The sequence below is a fragment of the Phyllostomus discolor genome, chromosome 2, assembly GCF_004126475.2.
Source record: "Phyllostomus discolor isolate MPI-MPIP mPhyDis1 chromosome 2, mPhyDis1.pri.v3, whole genome shotgun sequence".
NCBI lineage: Eukaryota > Metazoa > Chordata > Mammalia > Chiroptera > Phyllostomidae > Phyllostomus > Phyllostomus discolor.
This window is the reverse complement of record NC_040904.2, coordinates 27,053,431-27,071,379: the sequence shown is the minus strand read 5'-3', so window position 1 is coordinate 27,071,379 and position 17,949 is coordinate 27,053,431. Positions and strand designations below refer to the sequence as shown.

At 35.8% G+C, this 17,949-nt stretch overlaps 1 protein-coding gene across 4 annotated transcripts in view; it reads right to left on the bottom strand.

The window, feature by feature from the left end:
* Window positions 1-5,640: 5,640 nt before the first annotated feature.
* Window positions 5,641-17,949, bottom strand: part of NMD3 (NMD3 ribosome export adaptor) — a 36,829-nt gene continuing 24,520 nt past the window's right edge. For all 4 annotated transcript variants that reach the window (XM_036017628.1, XM_028504865.2, XM_036017626.1 and 1 more), the window contains exons 10-16: window positions 16,091-16,208; window positions 14,568-14,713; window positions 10,774-10,886; window positions 9,913-9,985; window positions 8,546-8,652; window positions 7,574-7,644; window positions 5,641-7,168 (exon numbers count right to left, since the gene is read on the bottom strand). In XM_036017628.1, the coding sequence (XP_035873521.1) occupies window positions 7,038-7,168; window positions 7,574-7,644; window positions 8,546-8,652; window positions 9,913-9,985; window positions 10,774-10,886; window positions 14,568-14,713; window positions 16,091-16,208 (759 nt within the window). In that variant the 3' untranslated portion in view covers window positions 5,641-7,037. The remainder of the gene's footprint in view (window positions 7,169-7,573; window positions 7,645-8,545; window positions 8,653-9,912; window positions 9,986-10,773; window positions 10,887-14,567; window positions 14,714-16,090; window positions 16,209-17,949) is intronic.

The window sequence follows — 17,949 nt, the reverse complement described above, 5'->3', positions numbered from 1 at the left end:
GTAAACATTTATTTTGTATCCTCATGCTTTACAAAAAAGAAAATATTAAAAAAGAAAAAACAGTTATACAACAAAGAACATGACCAGCCTCCCTTCCTTCTTGAAGAGCCATTCATATGCTTAGGGTAAAATTATACACAGTTCCATACGTCATACTATAGTCTGACACTCAACTTCCCATGCTCAGGGGGAAGCGCCAGATAAGGGAAAGGTATTATCAGACCTGTAACTCTTTACTCTGTTTTGCACTAAGAACTATTTTTTAAATAACTAAATGAACTTCTAAGACAAGTCATATCACAATTTTAAAACTTTTATAAAAAGGCATTTCTATTATTCTTGCTTACACTGGAAAGTCTCAAATCATAGAACAATGGGGGTAAAATACAGGACACTGACAATGCTACCATAACTGAATTAGGTTAGAGTCCGAAGCGCGGGGCTGTCATGTGATTTTACTCCCCAAATTAGGAAGTCTCCACCCAACCGCCGTGAGCTCCGGTGTATTCCCAAACATCCGACAGTAAAGGAGCATGTTAGAGTGAACATCACGGCTCTGAACACTCCTAACGGAAAGAAACTGCTTGCAATGTCTAACACGGAAGTCTCCCCAGACTGCCAAAACTGAGCATTGCTAGTCCCCTTGTCTTCCCCCTAAAAACCTCACAGAAACTGACCCTCTCTTCTGTTTTCCCTTACCTAGTATCCTCCTCTTCCTGTTTGCTAACATCAGCACTAACAAAAAGAAAAAAAAAATAACCCTTTTGTAGGGAAAAAGGAATAAATGAATTCACATAAACACAAAACCCCAATTGGGTTATGTCAAAAGGAGCCCAGAAGCCAACCAAAAGAGCTCCAATGACCAATAGTAGAACAATTTAAACAGTCAAGTAGTAATAGATAATAACCCAAAGTTTAAAATAAGCATTCATGAGCCCTGGCTGGTATAGCTCAGTGGATGGAGTGTGAGATGGTGAAGCAAAGGGTCACCAGTTCCATTCCCGGTCAGGTCACATGCCTGGGTTGTGGGCGAGGTCCCCAGTACGGGGTGCTCAAGAGACAACCACACTTTGATATTTCTCTCCCTCTTTGTCCTTCCCTTCCCTTTTCAGAAATAGGTATTTTTTTAAAAGCAGTCGAGTCCATATTGCTATAAATGATTGAACAAATTAGTAAATGGGACAAATATCCCAAGCAGAAGAATTCCAAGTAATTTATGCAGATTTCCCAACTCTCAGGAGGGGCAGCATGACTCACTCCTTCTTGGGTACGGGCTGTGCAGAGTGACTTCATTCCAAAGTGTGTTTTACAGAAAGGGGAAACGGAAGAATTACTTTACAGGGGAGAAACCTGATAATCACTACCTCAGTCAGGTGATCAAAGCCAATGGCAACAGTGTTAAATCATGTTGGTAGTATGTACCCTCGATATAATCACAAAAATGGCACTTCACCTGTGGTCTTCCTCCCAATAACCCATAACCCCAGTCTTATCAGAGAAAAATATCAGACAAATTCCAACAGTGAGCCATCTTACAAAATACCTGACCAGCTCTCCTCAGAACTGTTATCAAAAACAAGGAAAGTCAGAGAAATTGCCACTGCCTAAGGACACATGACAGCTAATTGTAGCATGGCGTCCTGGATGGGATCCTGGGGGGAAATGTACTTTAGGTAAGAGCTAAAGAAATCTAAATAAACTGAACTTTAGTTAATAATGATTTATATCAAGTCGCTCTTTAAGCATAACGAATGCATCATACTCATATAAAATGTTAACGGGAAGTTGAAATATGGGAACCGTCTTATCAATTTTTCTGAAGATCTAAAAAATAATTTTAAAATATTAATAATTCCATTAGAACAGAAAATAAATTCCAAAATGTTGACTGTGACAATCTCCCTAGTGTGGGCACATGGGCAATTTGTGCTTTTGTCTTCACAGTTCTCTGAGACATACACATATTTTCTAGCATGAACTCTCTGCTGCTCTAAAAAGCATATGCATGCAAAATGTTTTTTCTCAACTTGTTTAAATGCTGAGCACTAAATCTATGATTATAATCTTTTAAGGATTTTATTTATTTTTAGAGAAGGAAAGGGAGGGAGAAAGAGAGGGAGAGAAACACTGATGTGAGGGCAACATTGCTTGGTTGCCTTCCGCACATGCCCCAACCAGGGACCGAACCCACAACCCAGGTTATGTGCCCCGACCAGGAAGCGAACCAGCGACCTTTTGCATTGCAGGATGATGCCCAACCAACTGAGCCATGTTGGTCAGGGGTGTGATTATAAATTTTAAATAAATACTATTTACTGAATGATTACAATTTGTTGCATACTGACTATGCTTAAGAATTTTACCAATACTCTGTGTAGTGAGCAGTATTACCCCCTTTTAAAAGATAAAGAATTAAAGTAGAGGTTCGGGAAGTTTAAGTCACATACCTAATAGGTAGCAAGTAAGCTGACTCTAAAGCGTGCTTATACTTCTATATAATACAGCTTCTCTAGAATTACTTGTTCAGCATTTTGTAAACTAGTGCTAGTATATGTATTATTTTAAAGTGCTTTACCACAACACTATGAAGTGGGTTATAAATACCCACACTTAGGTGAAATAGGTTGTGTGACAGGCACCTCTGCAGTGCAAACCCCCCCAAAACAAAACAAAACCTCCATCAAATACAGCAACATAAACAGCACTGCCATGTAACACAGCAGCCAGCAAACCTACTGCTAGTGGATTTTAAACACTATAGAGGTCTTGTTTCACCAGAAGGCACCCTGAATTGTGCCTCGCCCCTAGGCAAACAAGGCAGTCCTTTCACACTGTATAGTCACAGAACTGAAACTGAGCATTCTCCTTACACTATTTTGAAGTTCAAAGAGATCATGTAGATGGACTCCTTGCCTTCAAGGCTCGCCGCCAGGAGGCTCTAGTCAACCCTACACGTGACGGGACAAACGGAGAACGTGTGGCGTCCATCTGTTATCATGATGCCATTCGGTGAGCCCTTCATTCACAGGATGATTTGACTGATGAGGCTGGCCTATTTTTCAGTAAATTGCTCTATTTTAGGTAAATGAGATCCTATCGTGAAAATCAGCCACAGTAGACTGTGTATGGGGCCCGGACGAGGAAAATCCAAACCCTGCCCAGAGACATTACAATATCAGCACCCACGAACAAGAGCAAATACACACAGAAGCACACCTGTCCAAAGGACACAGGAACCAGGTGATAGGGTACCCACCGACCAACTCTGGGACGTGGCAAGCATCAAAATAAAAAATCAACTCATACAAAATAGCCGTGGGATATGAAGTAAAGCACAGGGAATATAGTCAACAACATGCAATACGGTGCACTATGCAAAGTGTATGATTGTCTAACCACTAAGCTGTATACCTAAAATCAATACAAAATAAAATGGAAAGAATACTAAAAAATTAATCTGAAAATAAAAAAGTAGACAAAAGACTTGAGACATTCAGATAATAAGCACATGAAAAGATGCTCAACACAATTAGCCATTAGGAAAAAAAACAAAACTACAAAAATACATCATCATCCACTTACTCAGATAGCTTAAAAAAAAGAAACTGACACCACCAGGTAGCGGTGAGGATGCAGAGTAACTGCAATGTTCATACACAGCTGGTGGGAAGCAAAACGGTACAAACCACTTTGGAAAAGTTTGGCAGATTCTTATAAAGTCACATACATGAGTATATACACTTACAGGACCCGGCAAGTTTTTTATTCACCCAAATAAAATGAAAACCTGTACAGAAATGTTCATAGCAGCTTTACTCCTACTCACAACCTGGAAGTTCAAATGTGCCTCAACAGGAGAACGGAGAAACTGTGGTATGCTACATCCACTTAATGCAGCATCACTCCAAGTACCAAGAACAAGCTCCTGATGCACATGTCTTGGATGAATCTCAAGTACACCATGTTAAGGGGGCAGGGGCGGGAATCATGCTCAAAGGCTACTGTATGATTTCACTTACATATGTTGGAAAAAGCAAATCCTAGGTCAGAAAACAGACCAGAAGCTGCCAGGGTTACGGTGAGGGGAAGGGTTTGAAAACAAAGGAATGGCTAATGAAGTTTTGGGGCATTTGAGGAGAATGACAAAATCGTTCTGTATTTTGATTGTGGTGAGGATAACATGAATCTGTGTTAAAATTCATAGAACTATCAATCAAAGGAGTAAACATCACTGCCTCTAACTTAAAAATGAATTTTTTAAAAAATCAAGTGAAAATAACAATTACACAGGATTAAGACCTTTAATTCCTGAAAACAGAAAACCAGTAACCCGAGCAGGTTTGAGAACGTCTGGACTGACAGCACAGCGCTCCCCACACAACGCACGGAGGATCTGGCGTTTCTTCTGGGGTAGTCCTGCCGAGAGGGCTCAACCCGAATCTGTTAGGAGAAAACATTGGGCAAACCCATACTGAAGTTGGCCTCTTCAAAACTGTCTATTACATAGAACATAAACTCAGTAACTGGCCCAGGTAAAAGTCTGAAAGTCATGAGAACCCAAGGCAAAACACAATCTTAGATTTGTTTTTTCTGTAGAGGACTGCATTTGGAACTGGCAAAATCTCATTATGATTCTCCATTAGATGATAGTATTATGCTGACGTTAATTTTCTGATTTTGATCAATGCACTATGGTTATGTAAGAAAACTCCTTGGGGGAAAAGGAAACAATCAAATATTTACGGTTACTCTTCAATGGTTCAGGAAAAAAATAATTAGAGAGAAAGCAAGCAAATGAGGTAAGTGTTCATATTTGGCAAATTTTAATGAAGGGTACCCAGGAATTCCTTGTACCAATCTTGCAACTTTTCTTTGCCTGAAAATATCAAAATTAAAAATAAATTATTATAAGAAGTAAACATTCTTTGGACTAAAAATACAGATGAAGTAATCTAAAGGATAAAATGAACACATCTATTAAAAGTAAAAGCCCAGAGCAAACTCTGGCCCTGACTCAATGCTGACCAGACAGGTGGGTCCCAGCCTTGAGTTCTGGGTTCGGCCATGGCCAGGAATCAGCCTGATGCTCTGAAACATCTGATTACAACACCAGCAATTCTCCCCCATCTGTTCCCTTGCTCTTTGATTGACTTTTGCCTATAAAACAGCAGCTTCAGGTACAGATCTGGCTCCAAAGACGACAACTGATCATACTGACTTAGAAATTACTCATTTATAAACTGGGTTAAAAAATCAGCTTTCTGTGAATCTGATTAATACCAGCGTTCCCAAATTGTATCAGCTCTGGGACATCCACAAGAGGACTCTGGGGCCCATGAGCCCGAAAACTCTATTCTAAAATGGTGGATTTATCAAGGTATATAACTGTGCAATTCTTACAGCTTTCCTCTTAGCTACATTCCTGCACCTGTCACAGCCTATTTCAACCAACAAGTTTCATTACTCAGAAAGACAACATCCAAAAGACTAAGACGAAATAAGATGAATAGGAGACTATATTTTTCAGTGGGCAAATCACGTGGCAAGTACTTAAACAACATAATTCCAGTTTGGGAAACTGCATGAGATATGTCATTTAAATATGGCACTGATGCAATCAATCACCTCAAGGACACAAAAAATGGAGAAAAAGTTTTTATTTTCATGTTTTTCAAAGTCTTGACATAGAACAGGTAAACACAGGCCACAAGTGGAAACTTTAAATATGCAGACAGAAAAGAAGCCTTACAGAAGGTTCAGGCCTTTATTCATAACTTCAGAATTAAGGAGCCCAGTCTTTAAAAAAAGGAAAATGTTCCATTCAACACTCACTCAATTTCCTTATGTAGTGGTATAAAGTTTTTAAATTAGCTCTTAGTTCTGGCACACATAGTAAGTACAATCTTCTCAGAGAAATACAATCTGACTATTTCATTCTCAAAACACTTCAAGCCCCAAACCAACTTTTTTTTTAAAGGATGTGGAAGGCACTTCTCATTCAAATCTGACAACCACGAAGATCATGTTTACTGCTTCATCATCTACATGCTGGATTCTAATACTCTTTGTGATGGTTGTATTCAATGATAGAAACTTATACAGAGAAAATTCCCTCCTTCTGAATTTGTACACCAAAATTTTAAAAGGAAAATCCTTGAAATGACAGGAAGACGTTTTTTGACATAAGCAGCTACTGCCACAACCTGCTGGCACAGGCAAAAATAACAATGGTATAAATTGTTATTTAACCTTTAAATAAGTAGTCTATGTTTGCTACAAATCCACAAATAATTCAAACATATTTTGTTCTGCAATAAAAATTAAGATAACCCCCAATTTATCAATTTGTAAAGACGTTAACAGCCCCTGGCCAGGTAGCTCAGTTGGTTAGAATGTCATCCCAATATACCAAGGTTCCTGGTTCAATCCCCAGTCAGGGCATATATGAGAAGCAACCAATGAATGCATAAATGAGTGGAACAGCAAATCGATGTCTGTCTCTCTTTCCCTTCCTCTCTCTAAAATCAACAAGTAATTTTTTTTTTTAATTTAAAGATGTTAATAAAAAAGATTAACTTTCCCCCTTAATGTCCAGCGATAAACTGAACTTTAACTTCCTACCTCAAATGAATCAAGGTAACAAGCTTATATTCAAGATTATTCTTCATATGCTTTTTTACTAAAGCAATCAATATAAAAGAATGTAAAATTTTGTTCTATGCTTGCCGATTTAGGTAACGTCCAAGGAATCACAACTTTTAAGCTTTTAAATCCAGCACTAATGTTATGTGAAAATACTTGTGTCTCAGAAAACAGCAAACCAATAAAACCCTATACCTAAAGTGGCCTAAATATGAGTAATAGTAATATTCTCCATAACCTTTGTTATCTAAAATTTAAAAGCCATCAATCTTCAGTACTTTGAGTGAACAATCAAAATAGTCATATTTATTCAGGTTTAAAAATAAACTTCTCCTCTCTGATATGGAGGCATAGGTGAAACAGAAAAGGTGGTTTTCTCCAACATCCCGAGCCTATTATGTCATCATCGAGTCACCTTCTCCACCAGTGGCATCCTGGGAAATGTGAAGGTCTTCAAGCATCTCAGCCAGACTAATTCGAGGTGCTCCTTCATCATCAGTGTCACCTTCCACAGGAATGGTGGAATCTAAGAAAAAATACAAGGAGGATTTCAAATAAACACATATATGGAAATATGCAAACGCCTGCCCCACCATCATTACTATTATTGAACCACTTTATGTCCACAGCTCTTGTATCATATCTACAGTGGGCATTTAAACATCCACTGAATGACTGAACTGCACAGACAGATGAATAAATATCTACCGGTGTAGGGGTCCAGAACTTGAGGGATCATGCGAAGATGCAAATGATATCAAAATGTGGTAGAGCAAACATTTTATTAAGTTTTACTGTTCTGAAAGATTTTTTAAAATAAATGATTAAGTAGAGTATTTTTTTAAAACATAAGAGCCACTTACAGTACCAAAGTTAAAGATACCAGAATATTCACTGTGGGGGAATACAACTTCAACACTCAAACACCCACCTCTGTAAATGTTGACATTTTTTCTAATTGCCTCATCTTCTTCAAGATCTTCAAGGAAATCTTGGTATTGTCTATAAAAGAATGAAGAAAATTTAAATATTTCACCTTTACCAAGAAGTATGAAGTTAAAAAAAAGTATGAAGTTATCTTTCCTTCATTTTTAGCACTATAAGATGTAAGATTAAAATCTTTAAAATAATATCTGCTTGTCAGCTATGCATGTTAAGTACTCTTAACAATTTTTTTTACATTTTTGCTTTTAAAATTACAGGATAAAATACAAAACTGAACATAGGTGATGTAAATTTAAATACAATACAATGAGAAGGTTCCTTCCCACTTCGCCTTTCCAAAAAAACTCTTATGACCAAGTTGAAATATATACACACTTTTAAGACTAGAGATGCAATAGTCAAAAGTGTACTTACATCTAATTAACATTACATATTTAATACACTTATTTTAAACTACATTATGAGATTATGTTTTAGAAATACGCTGTTCTGCACTGACAGTTAATAACACAATTTTATTTAAAACTTCACTTTTTCAGACATCAGTGTCTTTACCATCATCAGTAAGGCCACTTTACAAATCATCCAGTTCACTTTTCTAGAACACATAAAATCTCCATTTCTCCTTAATTTGAAAAATAACATATTTGATATTAATGAACTATTTTCTTTTCATCCCAAGCCATAAGTATTCATTTGCTATTTGTGATATCCACAAGGTAATTAATTACTTCTTACATTTTGACTTTTCAAATAAACTATTTTCAGTAACACTGCAATTATCAGGTCATGACCCAGGAAATAATAATTAATATGTGTTAAATGTCATAGCCTGTTATACTGATTCTATCAACATATTGATAAAAACACAAAATTAATTCTGAGTTCAAGAATAAATTGTGTGATGGCTACTTCTTTGTAATATAAAAACCATGAAAGGTTTAAAGAAAAGTGGGACCTTTCATCATCTGTATCCATGTTTTCTCTATCTCTTGCAAGCTCTTTCAGTTTCCAGTTTCTACGACGCTGACGTTTCGTACGGTCATAGCTCTTCTTGATTAATACCTACAAGTAACGAATATTTGCAAAGTTACAAAGTTACAAAGTTTCTAAAGATAGAAAATGAAAGGTTATGAGAACGCCAGCAAGTCACCAAACTGATGACAGTGGTTACACCTTCAGGAAAAGGAGGAGGAAGGGATCAAGAGGCAGTGTCAAGAGAACTTTTAATATTTTTCTCCATGTGCTTGCTATTTTATGAGAATGCATTCAGCCATTATTTGCATAATTGTTAAAATTTACTAACTGTAATTTTTAGCAATTTAAAATTGTTTTTCCTTTATTCTCAAAGCTTCAGGTGTCTGGTGTGTTTTTCACACCATTGTTCAGTTTTTAGCTACCGTTCACCTAAGTCCTTCTGAAACATTATCATAGACACTTTTTCTCCTTTGTATTCCTACTAATAAGCACTTATAGAACTACATATATATATATATATATATATATATATATATATGTCTTTCACAACTGTATATCCTAGAACAGTTTTAAAAATTGCAGCATGAATAAAGAATTTTACACAAAACAAACTCTTGTAAGACCATCATGATCTCCTATTACAATCTATTTAGAAAGAACTACTTAGACTCACACCTAAGCTGTGCTCTATTTCCTAATTTATTAACTAACTAAAGCACAACTGGGTGGTGAGGAGAGGAGTTCTTCTTACACCATGACTTTATTTTTGTCCACGGCTAAAGAGATCAATGTTTATTTTAAAAGATTAAGGAAGTGGGAGATAGGGTCTTTCACATTCACAGTTGCTCATGACTCTACTTATAAATTCTTGTTAGAATTTAACAGGTTTTTCCAAAAGTCAGATTCTTTCCCTCAGACTTGCTATTATGAAGGTCATTTTCATTGCAATTATATTCAAATTAGAAAAAGAAGTTAACTCTAAATGCCTTCTTAACTGAGCAATACATGAAATAAGCTGAGCCAAAAGAATGAACCTGAATAAATTCTAAAGGTCATCAATTTTAGCTGCAAGTGTATTTTTTTCTCTATGAATAGTATCAAGCATTTTGACAGAATATAAAAACTTGATTATAAAAGCAACAAAAAAACTCTTTAAATCTTGGATTTTCTCCACTAAGAAAAATGATTTAAAATGAAGGCCTCTGCTATTATACCTTAAGTGCAATTTCAAAAGAAATCTCTAAATTAACTTGTTATTTTTAAAAACATGACCTTGTGTATCTTACCCATAAGAGTTACATCAATCCTCTTTAACACAGGATAAAAGGGAAAAACCTAAAGCCTTACCACATCTGGCACTCGATCTGATTTCATTTTGTTGACATGCTCATCATTTAAGTTACAGTTTGCCAAATCAAATCTGAAATAAAAATAATAAAACACTTAATATCAAAAAAAATGTTCCCTTTCCATGTAACTTTTTATTTTATGGATAATCCCCCCCAAGTTCCTTCTAAGATCAAACATGTAATACATTCCCATTTCCAAAGTTTCGGAGTTCACTCTACAGGGAACATGCTTCTACAGGTCACAGTCAAGATGATAACGCACTCTGTCTCTGAGTTTCACACATCCATTATCATCTACCTTACATATATTTATAAAGAAGCAAAACAGACTTACATATCAATCTGAAAGATTCAGTTAGATGGCTCCATTTAGTTCACAATAAACAAAACAAACAAAAACCCCTCATTCTCTAGTAAAGGAACTAAAACCCTAAGAGCGAAAGGAATGTGTAAGACACGATGACGAGCTCGGCACCTGAATGGACTGTCCTATGCCTGTGAAGACCCCTAACATACATGGCTGCCAAAGTGAATTACCTGCGCAGCAGCATATGCTTAATAAAAAACTACCCACTCCCCCAAAGAGCTGTAAAGATGATCTGACCACACAACTTCAGAGTTCAATTACTCAAAATCTTGGAACAAATGACGTTTCAAGATGATGGCCAAAATGGAGTTAAGTATGGGCTTCTGTCCAATCCACAGTTTTAATTTACTTATTAATAGTAAAATGAGCTACAAAGCTCCTGGGAATTCTTTTTGGAATAAACAACTTTAGTATTTTAGAAAGCTTTGCTGGTTCCAGAAGAAAATCTGTGATGCTAATTGACAGTTTAAAATACTATAAAGTAATACAAACCCCAACACCAGGTCTCCAGGATTCAGAAGATGTCCCAAATGAGTGCGACAAAAATACTGTTTATCTGTATTCATTTCAGATGTTTTCTGTACCCAGACTTCCCCAAGGGTATGCTTAACAGGAAAGAAAATGAAACTCAAAAATGCATGTCATAGAAAATTTAAATACAATGCTGATTTTGGTTTTCTAATTTTCATTTTAAAAACAAATTATTTTATTTTTCAGATCTCTGAAACACTGTCAAAATTATCAAATTACTTGAGTATAGAAAAAGATTCACAATTTATTCATAAATATTTTTAAGATTTTCACCAAGACTTTCATAAAACATTAACAAGTCACCTAAAAACAGACACGTAGAATTTTCAGAAGAAATGTTTCCACAGGGAGATGGGCTAATACAGACTGAGCAAAGAGAGCAAGTGAAAAAGTAAAGGAATCTTAAATCCAATCCTAAGCACCCCGTGTGTTTTACAAATAAAGTTAAAAAATTGGGGTTCAGACAAAACAATCTAGCAATCCCACTGGCCCCATTACTACTGGAATTAAATTTTTGGATGTCTATTTTGAGGTACTACACTTAAAGAAAAAAACTATTGCAGAAACAGCATCCCAAGTTTGAAATTTTAAACTAGAAAACCATTCAAGTACCCCTCCAACACAGAATTTTACAAGAAATTTTAACTGGCATTCAGGCCTCTAGACTGAATTGAGTATAGCACATGTCAATACCTTTTACTAACAAAAACAGACCCATTAAGATCAAGAGCAATACTAAGAGTTATAAATAAAACTAAGGAATCTTAAAGAGAGGAAAATAAGAGGTAGGGATAAAAAGAGAGACTGAAATAAAAGGTCTCAGATTTGGGAAAAAAATGATTTTAAAAAAATAAAAAGTGAGTTGCCAAAAGCAGAGAGACTAAATCCTATGTGATAGGATTCACTTTCTAGCTACTAGACTGCTTCTATTTAAAAGAGACTTATGGCCCTGGCTGGCGTAGCTCAGTGGATTCAGCGCGGGCTGCAAACCAAAGTGTCGCAGTTCAATTCCCAGTCAGGGCACATGCCTGGGTTGCAGGCCATGGTCCCCAGCAACCGCACACTGATATTTCTCTCTCTCTCTCTCTCTCTTTCTCCTTCCCTTCCCTCTCTAAAAATAAATAAAAATAAAATAAAAATAAAATCTTTAAAACTTGAAAAAAAGAGACTTATGAACATGTTTTAGCTAAGCGTATTTTCTGAAAACACATATATATATGTTATCCCATTTTATATATGCCTAGGGAAAGGGATATTCTTGTACATTTACTATAAATAATAAAAGTGTATTCTTAACCATATTACTAAATTTTGTATTTTAAATAAAAATGTGAAAAGTAATTTGTCTTAGATTTCTACTGATTTTCCCAAATTATCAGAAGTTATTTTTATCTCAAAACACAATTATTATTACCTCTGTAGAAATGAGCACCACTACTATACAGATAAAGAATCTCTAAATATTAATTCACAGCAAAGGAAATCAGTCTTACATCCTTGAAGAAACACCTGATTTCAGACACAGGTAAGAACTACACAATGTGATTCTCTAACACAATGTAATTCTAAACATTGTGGTGTGGTGCCAGAAACGAAGGATGTTTTCAAAGGCCAGGAAAGTCATGTCAAAAGGACATAGGAATAGAAATATCTATTTAAGAAACTGAATCAACAATAACCTTCTAAAACAGAAAGCACCAGGCCCAGATAGATTTACTGGTGAATTCTGCCAAACATTTAAGGAAGAAATTATACCAATTCTCTACAATCTCTTCCAGAAGATAAAAGAAATAGAATACATCCTCATACATTTACAAAGCCAGCATCACCCTAATACCAAATCCAAACAAAGACATTACCTGGCAAGCAAACTACAGACCAATGTTCTCTCATGAACATAGACACACAAAAATCCTCAACAAACTATAAAACAATTGTACACCATGACTAAGTGGGATTTACCCCACGTGTGCAAGGCTGGTTCAACATTTGAAAATTACTTAATATAATCATCAATCACATCAATAGGATAAAAAAAAAGTCGTATGATAGTATAAATACAAAAAAGCATTTGACAAAATTCAACACACACCATTCGTGTTAAAAACTCTTAGTAAAATAGGAACAGAGGGGAACCTCTTCAATCGATAAAGAATATATACAAAAAACCTACAGCTAACATTATACTTAATGGTAAGAAACTCAAAAGATTTCCCTCTAAGATCAGATACAAGGCAAGGATGTCCTTCTTACCACTGATTTTCAATAACCTATTAGAAATCCTAGCCAATGAAAAGAAAATGAAATCTATACAGATTGGGAAGGAAAAAATAAAACTATCTTTGTTTGTAGATGACATGATTGTATGTGTAGAAAATCTGAATGAACAAAGAAACTCCCAGAATATAGCAAGGTTACAGGATACAAGGTTATAAACAAAAGTCAATCACTTTCCTATATATCAACATGAACATGTAGAATTTAAAATTAAAAACACAATACCATTTATATTAGCACCCCCAAAAATGATCTTTACGAGATCTTTATGAGAAAAACTACAAAACTCTGAAGAACAAAATTTTTAAAAATCCTAAGTAAACAGAGAGAAATTCAATGCTCACGGCTAGGAAGACTCTGTTGGGGGGATATTAATAATGGAGAAGGCTATCCATGTATAGAGTCCAGGGGTATACGGGAAATTTCTTATCTCCTCTTAATTTGCTAAAAATGCTCTAAAAAAGTAAAAGTCACTTATAAAAAAATGTTTAAAGACATAGAAATGATTCTGTAAGGGTTCCCAGTGACTAAATTTGGGGCAATGTAGGCGGAAAGAAGGAAGGAAGGAAGGCAGGGAGGGAGGGAGGGAGGGGAGAGAGGGGAGGGGGGGAAAGGGTGAAGTAAGTCAGACCAACAGGCTAGTAAAGGGAACAAATCATTATAGAGAGATTCACTATCAGTGAACTAGCCAAACGTTACTTGTCTCTTGATACACCATAGAAAATACACAGCATCACCAACAAAATGTTCTGGCCAAAAATAATTAACATAAATTTAAGCAAGCCTTTAGATCCACTGCCCAGTTTAATGGAACTACAAGAGATTAAGTAGCAAATTAAATGACATCTTGAGGAAACAATAAAAAAGATCCACAAGACAAATGTCCAAGTTGCCTTAAAAAGTTGTTATGAAAAAAAGGAGAAGGGGGCTATTATTAAATAAAAGATTTAAGAAGTATAATATTCATGTTGGATGTATGATCTCCAAATGGACTGAATAATCCACAAAAGATAATCTGGGACAAATGAGGAAATGTGAATAGACATGACAATGTTTATATATATAATACTTTGATCATATAGAAAATGTTCTGATGTTTTAGAGATGCAAACTAATGTATTCAGTACTTAGTATAATACAGCTTATATTTGATTCAAATGTTTGAAAATTTTTAAAAAGTCAAAAAAGGTGAGCTGATCATTTGGCCCTCCTGTACAAAAGTAAAGCAAGGAAATGCTTTTTCATAATAAACAACATTTAAAAAAATGTTCTCACATTAAACGAAAGAATAAACTTATCAGACAGTGTTAAGTCTGATCATTTTCACCACAATGACTATGTTAAAAGCAAACAACATATAAATATAGAATGCATCTTTAACCTAGTGTGGTTCTAGCTTTATTCATAAACACATTTTAGAATTACCTGGATCAATACAGTTAGGCGAGAAAAAAAAAGGTGTGCAGGATGAAACTTACCTTTTTTGATACCATTCCAGCACCTGCTTTGCGTTTTAGATCTCGAACTATGCTGCATTCCATCACAATAAACTCCTCCAGTTGTTTGGGATGGCATAAACTATTGAAAGGGTGACTCCAGAAAGTATTCCCATCTACATCTGCAACTAAGAATAAGCATAGACTATTAAAGAAGAGAAAGGAAGTACATTAAAGGTCAACAAATGTTATACATAACTCGGGAGAAGCTGGTGCAGACAAACTGGGAAGCATCAAGTCAACAGGACCCACAGTGGCAATCCACTCTCTAGAGTCATCATTTACTCCTACAAATCAGTCCAAACTTCTCACAACACGAGAGAAATACCAGGTGCTGAACATACCTTAAGTCGTTACTATCATCAGAACACCACAGAGCTCAGTGCCTTTAATGTAAGGTCAGAGCCAATCAGTTGTACAGTTTTCACGTGCTAGCACTACACTTAGAAACACTGTCAGTCATCTTAGGTACTTTTAGAGAAAATAAAGTTTTACCTGACAGATGTTCATCCAATACCGTACAAAAAACCTTTCTGACTGATGAATTCTAATCTATCTTGACAAAGATAACAAATGACTTTCTGGAGAAGAGCAAAATAAACTCAATTTTTAAATAACAAAACTTACATTACAGGAAATAGAAAGTGAAAAAGATAAAAAATTAAGAGATGCAAAGCCCTGGCTGGCGTAGCTCAGTAGATTGAGCACGGGCTGCAAACCAAAGCATCGCAAGTTCGATTCCCAGTCAGGGCACATGCCTGGGTTGCGAGCCAGGCCCCCAATAGGGAGCATACAAGAAGCAACTACACATTGATGTTTCTCTCCCTCTCTTTCTCCTTCCCTTCTCCTCTGTCTAAAAATAAATAAATAAAACCTTTAAAAAAGGGTTTTTTAACAGACTGTTAAAAATTATGTACAGAAATGATGAAATGAGTTAAAATTCATATTTAAACTAAGTGTTCTACTCGATTACAAAAAAGTTAAATGTTCCAAATTTTAAAATATTTGCTATATGCTAAAATTTGGCAATGAACTTAAATAATTAGTCACAAAAGTAAACTGAGGTAAATAAGTCAATTTCCATAAAAAAATGGCATAAAACTAGTAAATTTTTGAAAGTTCACAGAATTATCTCTTCAAGTGAAAAATACAAGGGTGGCCCTGGCCAAGTTGCTCCTTTGGTTGGAGCATCATCCATGCACCAAAAGGTGGCAGGTTTGATCCCCATTCAGGGCACATACAGGAGGCAACCAATCGATGTTTCTCTCTCTCTTTCTCTCTCCTCTAAAATCAGTAAGTACATCCTCCAGTAAAAATTTAAAAAAACAAAAAACAAGAGTAACTTATCAAAAGCTTTAATATTACAGTGTTTTATAAGAATTAAATAATAAAAATGCTAAGTAGTTTTTCATAACAATATTATTAAAAATGTTTGATAAATTACAACATAAATTATTAGAACTTGCTAGACAGAACTGTCAAGGCAAACAGCTCCTAAAACTTACCTTGCAAGGTGTTTGGGTCTATGAGATGGATGGCGCTGGTTACACGAATACACACACAAATCTGGTTCATATTTCCCAGGCTTTGTGCCAGTTTTGGAGACAGACAGACAACATTATCCTGGACATAAGAACTAACATTTAGGGTGAAGCAAATACTAAGTTAACAGTTTCCAAACAACACTCTTCGCTGTAAACTCGATCAAGTGCATTTGCTCAATCCGAAACATTTAATTTTTAATTCTATGTATTGACAACGTACCTAAATGAAAGAATCTTTAGAAAAAGAGAAAATAAGCCATATTTTCTCAAGATGATATTTGTTTTAATAAAAATGCTTTTTTTTCAGATCCTATTCACCAAACTATCGTTATTTCAATTTAGTTTAAGTGTGAATGCTTATTACTCTATGTTAATACTATACATTCTAAGCAAAACATTAATCATCAGAGTGATTTTCTAAATCTACTTGTTACTTCCTTCGATCTCCATAAAACACAAATTTTGGGAGAGCCACATGTTTCTATTTCAAGGCTACACGTAGCAATATGTAACCAAATATTTAATGCCCCAAAAAGCAGACTTCTATGTGTACACTGGGAAATAACACCAGCAATGGAGTTATCTGTTTTTAAACTGTATTAAAACATAAAAGCCCTGGCTGGCGTAGCTCAGTGGATTGAGCGCGGGCTGGGAACCAAAGTGTCCCAGGTTCGATTCCCAGCCAGGGTACATTCCTGGGTTGCAGGCCATGACCACCAGCAACCACACATTGATGTTTCTTTCTCTCTCTCTCCCTCTCTCCCTCTCTCCCTCTCTCTCTCTCTCTCTCTCCCTCCCCCCCCCCCTTCCCTCCCTAAAAATAAATAAACAAAATCTTTAAAAATAATAATAATAATTAAAAAAAAAAAGAAATGATTCTATAAAAAAAAAAATAAAAGAATCCGGGTTACATTTTTAAGCTGTATCTATTCACAATCACAGGCTCCTCCACTGACAAAACATTCTGCACATCCCTAACAGCATCTTGTCCAGTCCCTTCTTCTTAACTTAGTCTCCAAAGATTCATGAAAATACTCCTTTATATTATGTACGCATCCAGGGACTTGTATGAATCACTCACAGCACTTAATAATCAAGGCCTTACATATGCCCTTTCACCTAAATTTATATTTCCCAGGCTCTGCAGCAGTAAAATGTTCAGTTCTAAACCAGGGTTTTGCCAAATATGTCCCTCAGACCAAATTTGGTCCAAGCCCATTTTATAAGGTTTCGCTGGAATACATCCTCAGCTATTCATTTATCTATTATCTATGGCTGCTTTGTACAACAGCAACAGAGCTGAGTAGATGCAAAGGAAAATACATGGCCTGAAGTTGAAAAATATTTACTATCTGGCTTTTTACAGGAAAACTTTGCTGACCCTGTTTTAAGCCATCATTTCATCCCTTGGTAATGTACTCTATCATAAATTAGTGGTGACAGCTTTAAAGCTTAAGGATCACAGACCTAGGTGCAAATCCTAGCTCCATCATTTTGTAGTAATGTAACTTTGGCCAAGTCACCTACCCTCCCCAAGCTTCGATTTCCTCATCTTCAAAATGATAGTACAATTCACCCCAGCTATTATGAGATGTAAAGAGGTGAAATACACTCAAGTACAGTGGTAATTCGGTACTCATTGTTATTTGTTCTGATACTTGTGATGAGTGCCGAAACCAACGAGTACCAAATTATGAAGAATTTTCTCTTGCAGAGCAGCATCAGGACTCATACAAGTTCTGGCAAGTACGGGGAGTCCTGAGCAAATGCCAAGTGCTGAAACATTTTTTTCTCACCAAAATGCATCGAGTACACGGTTT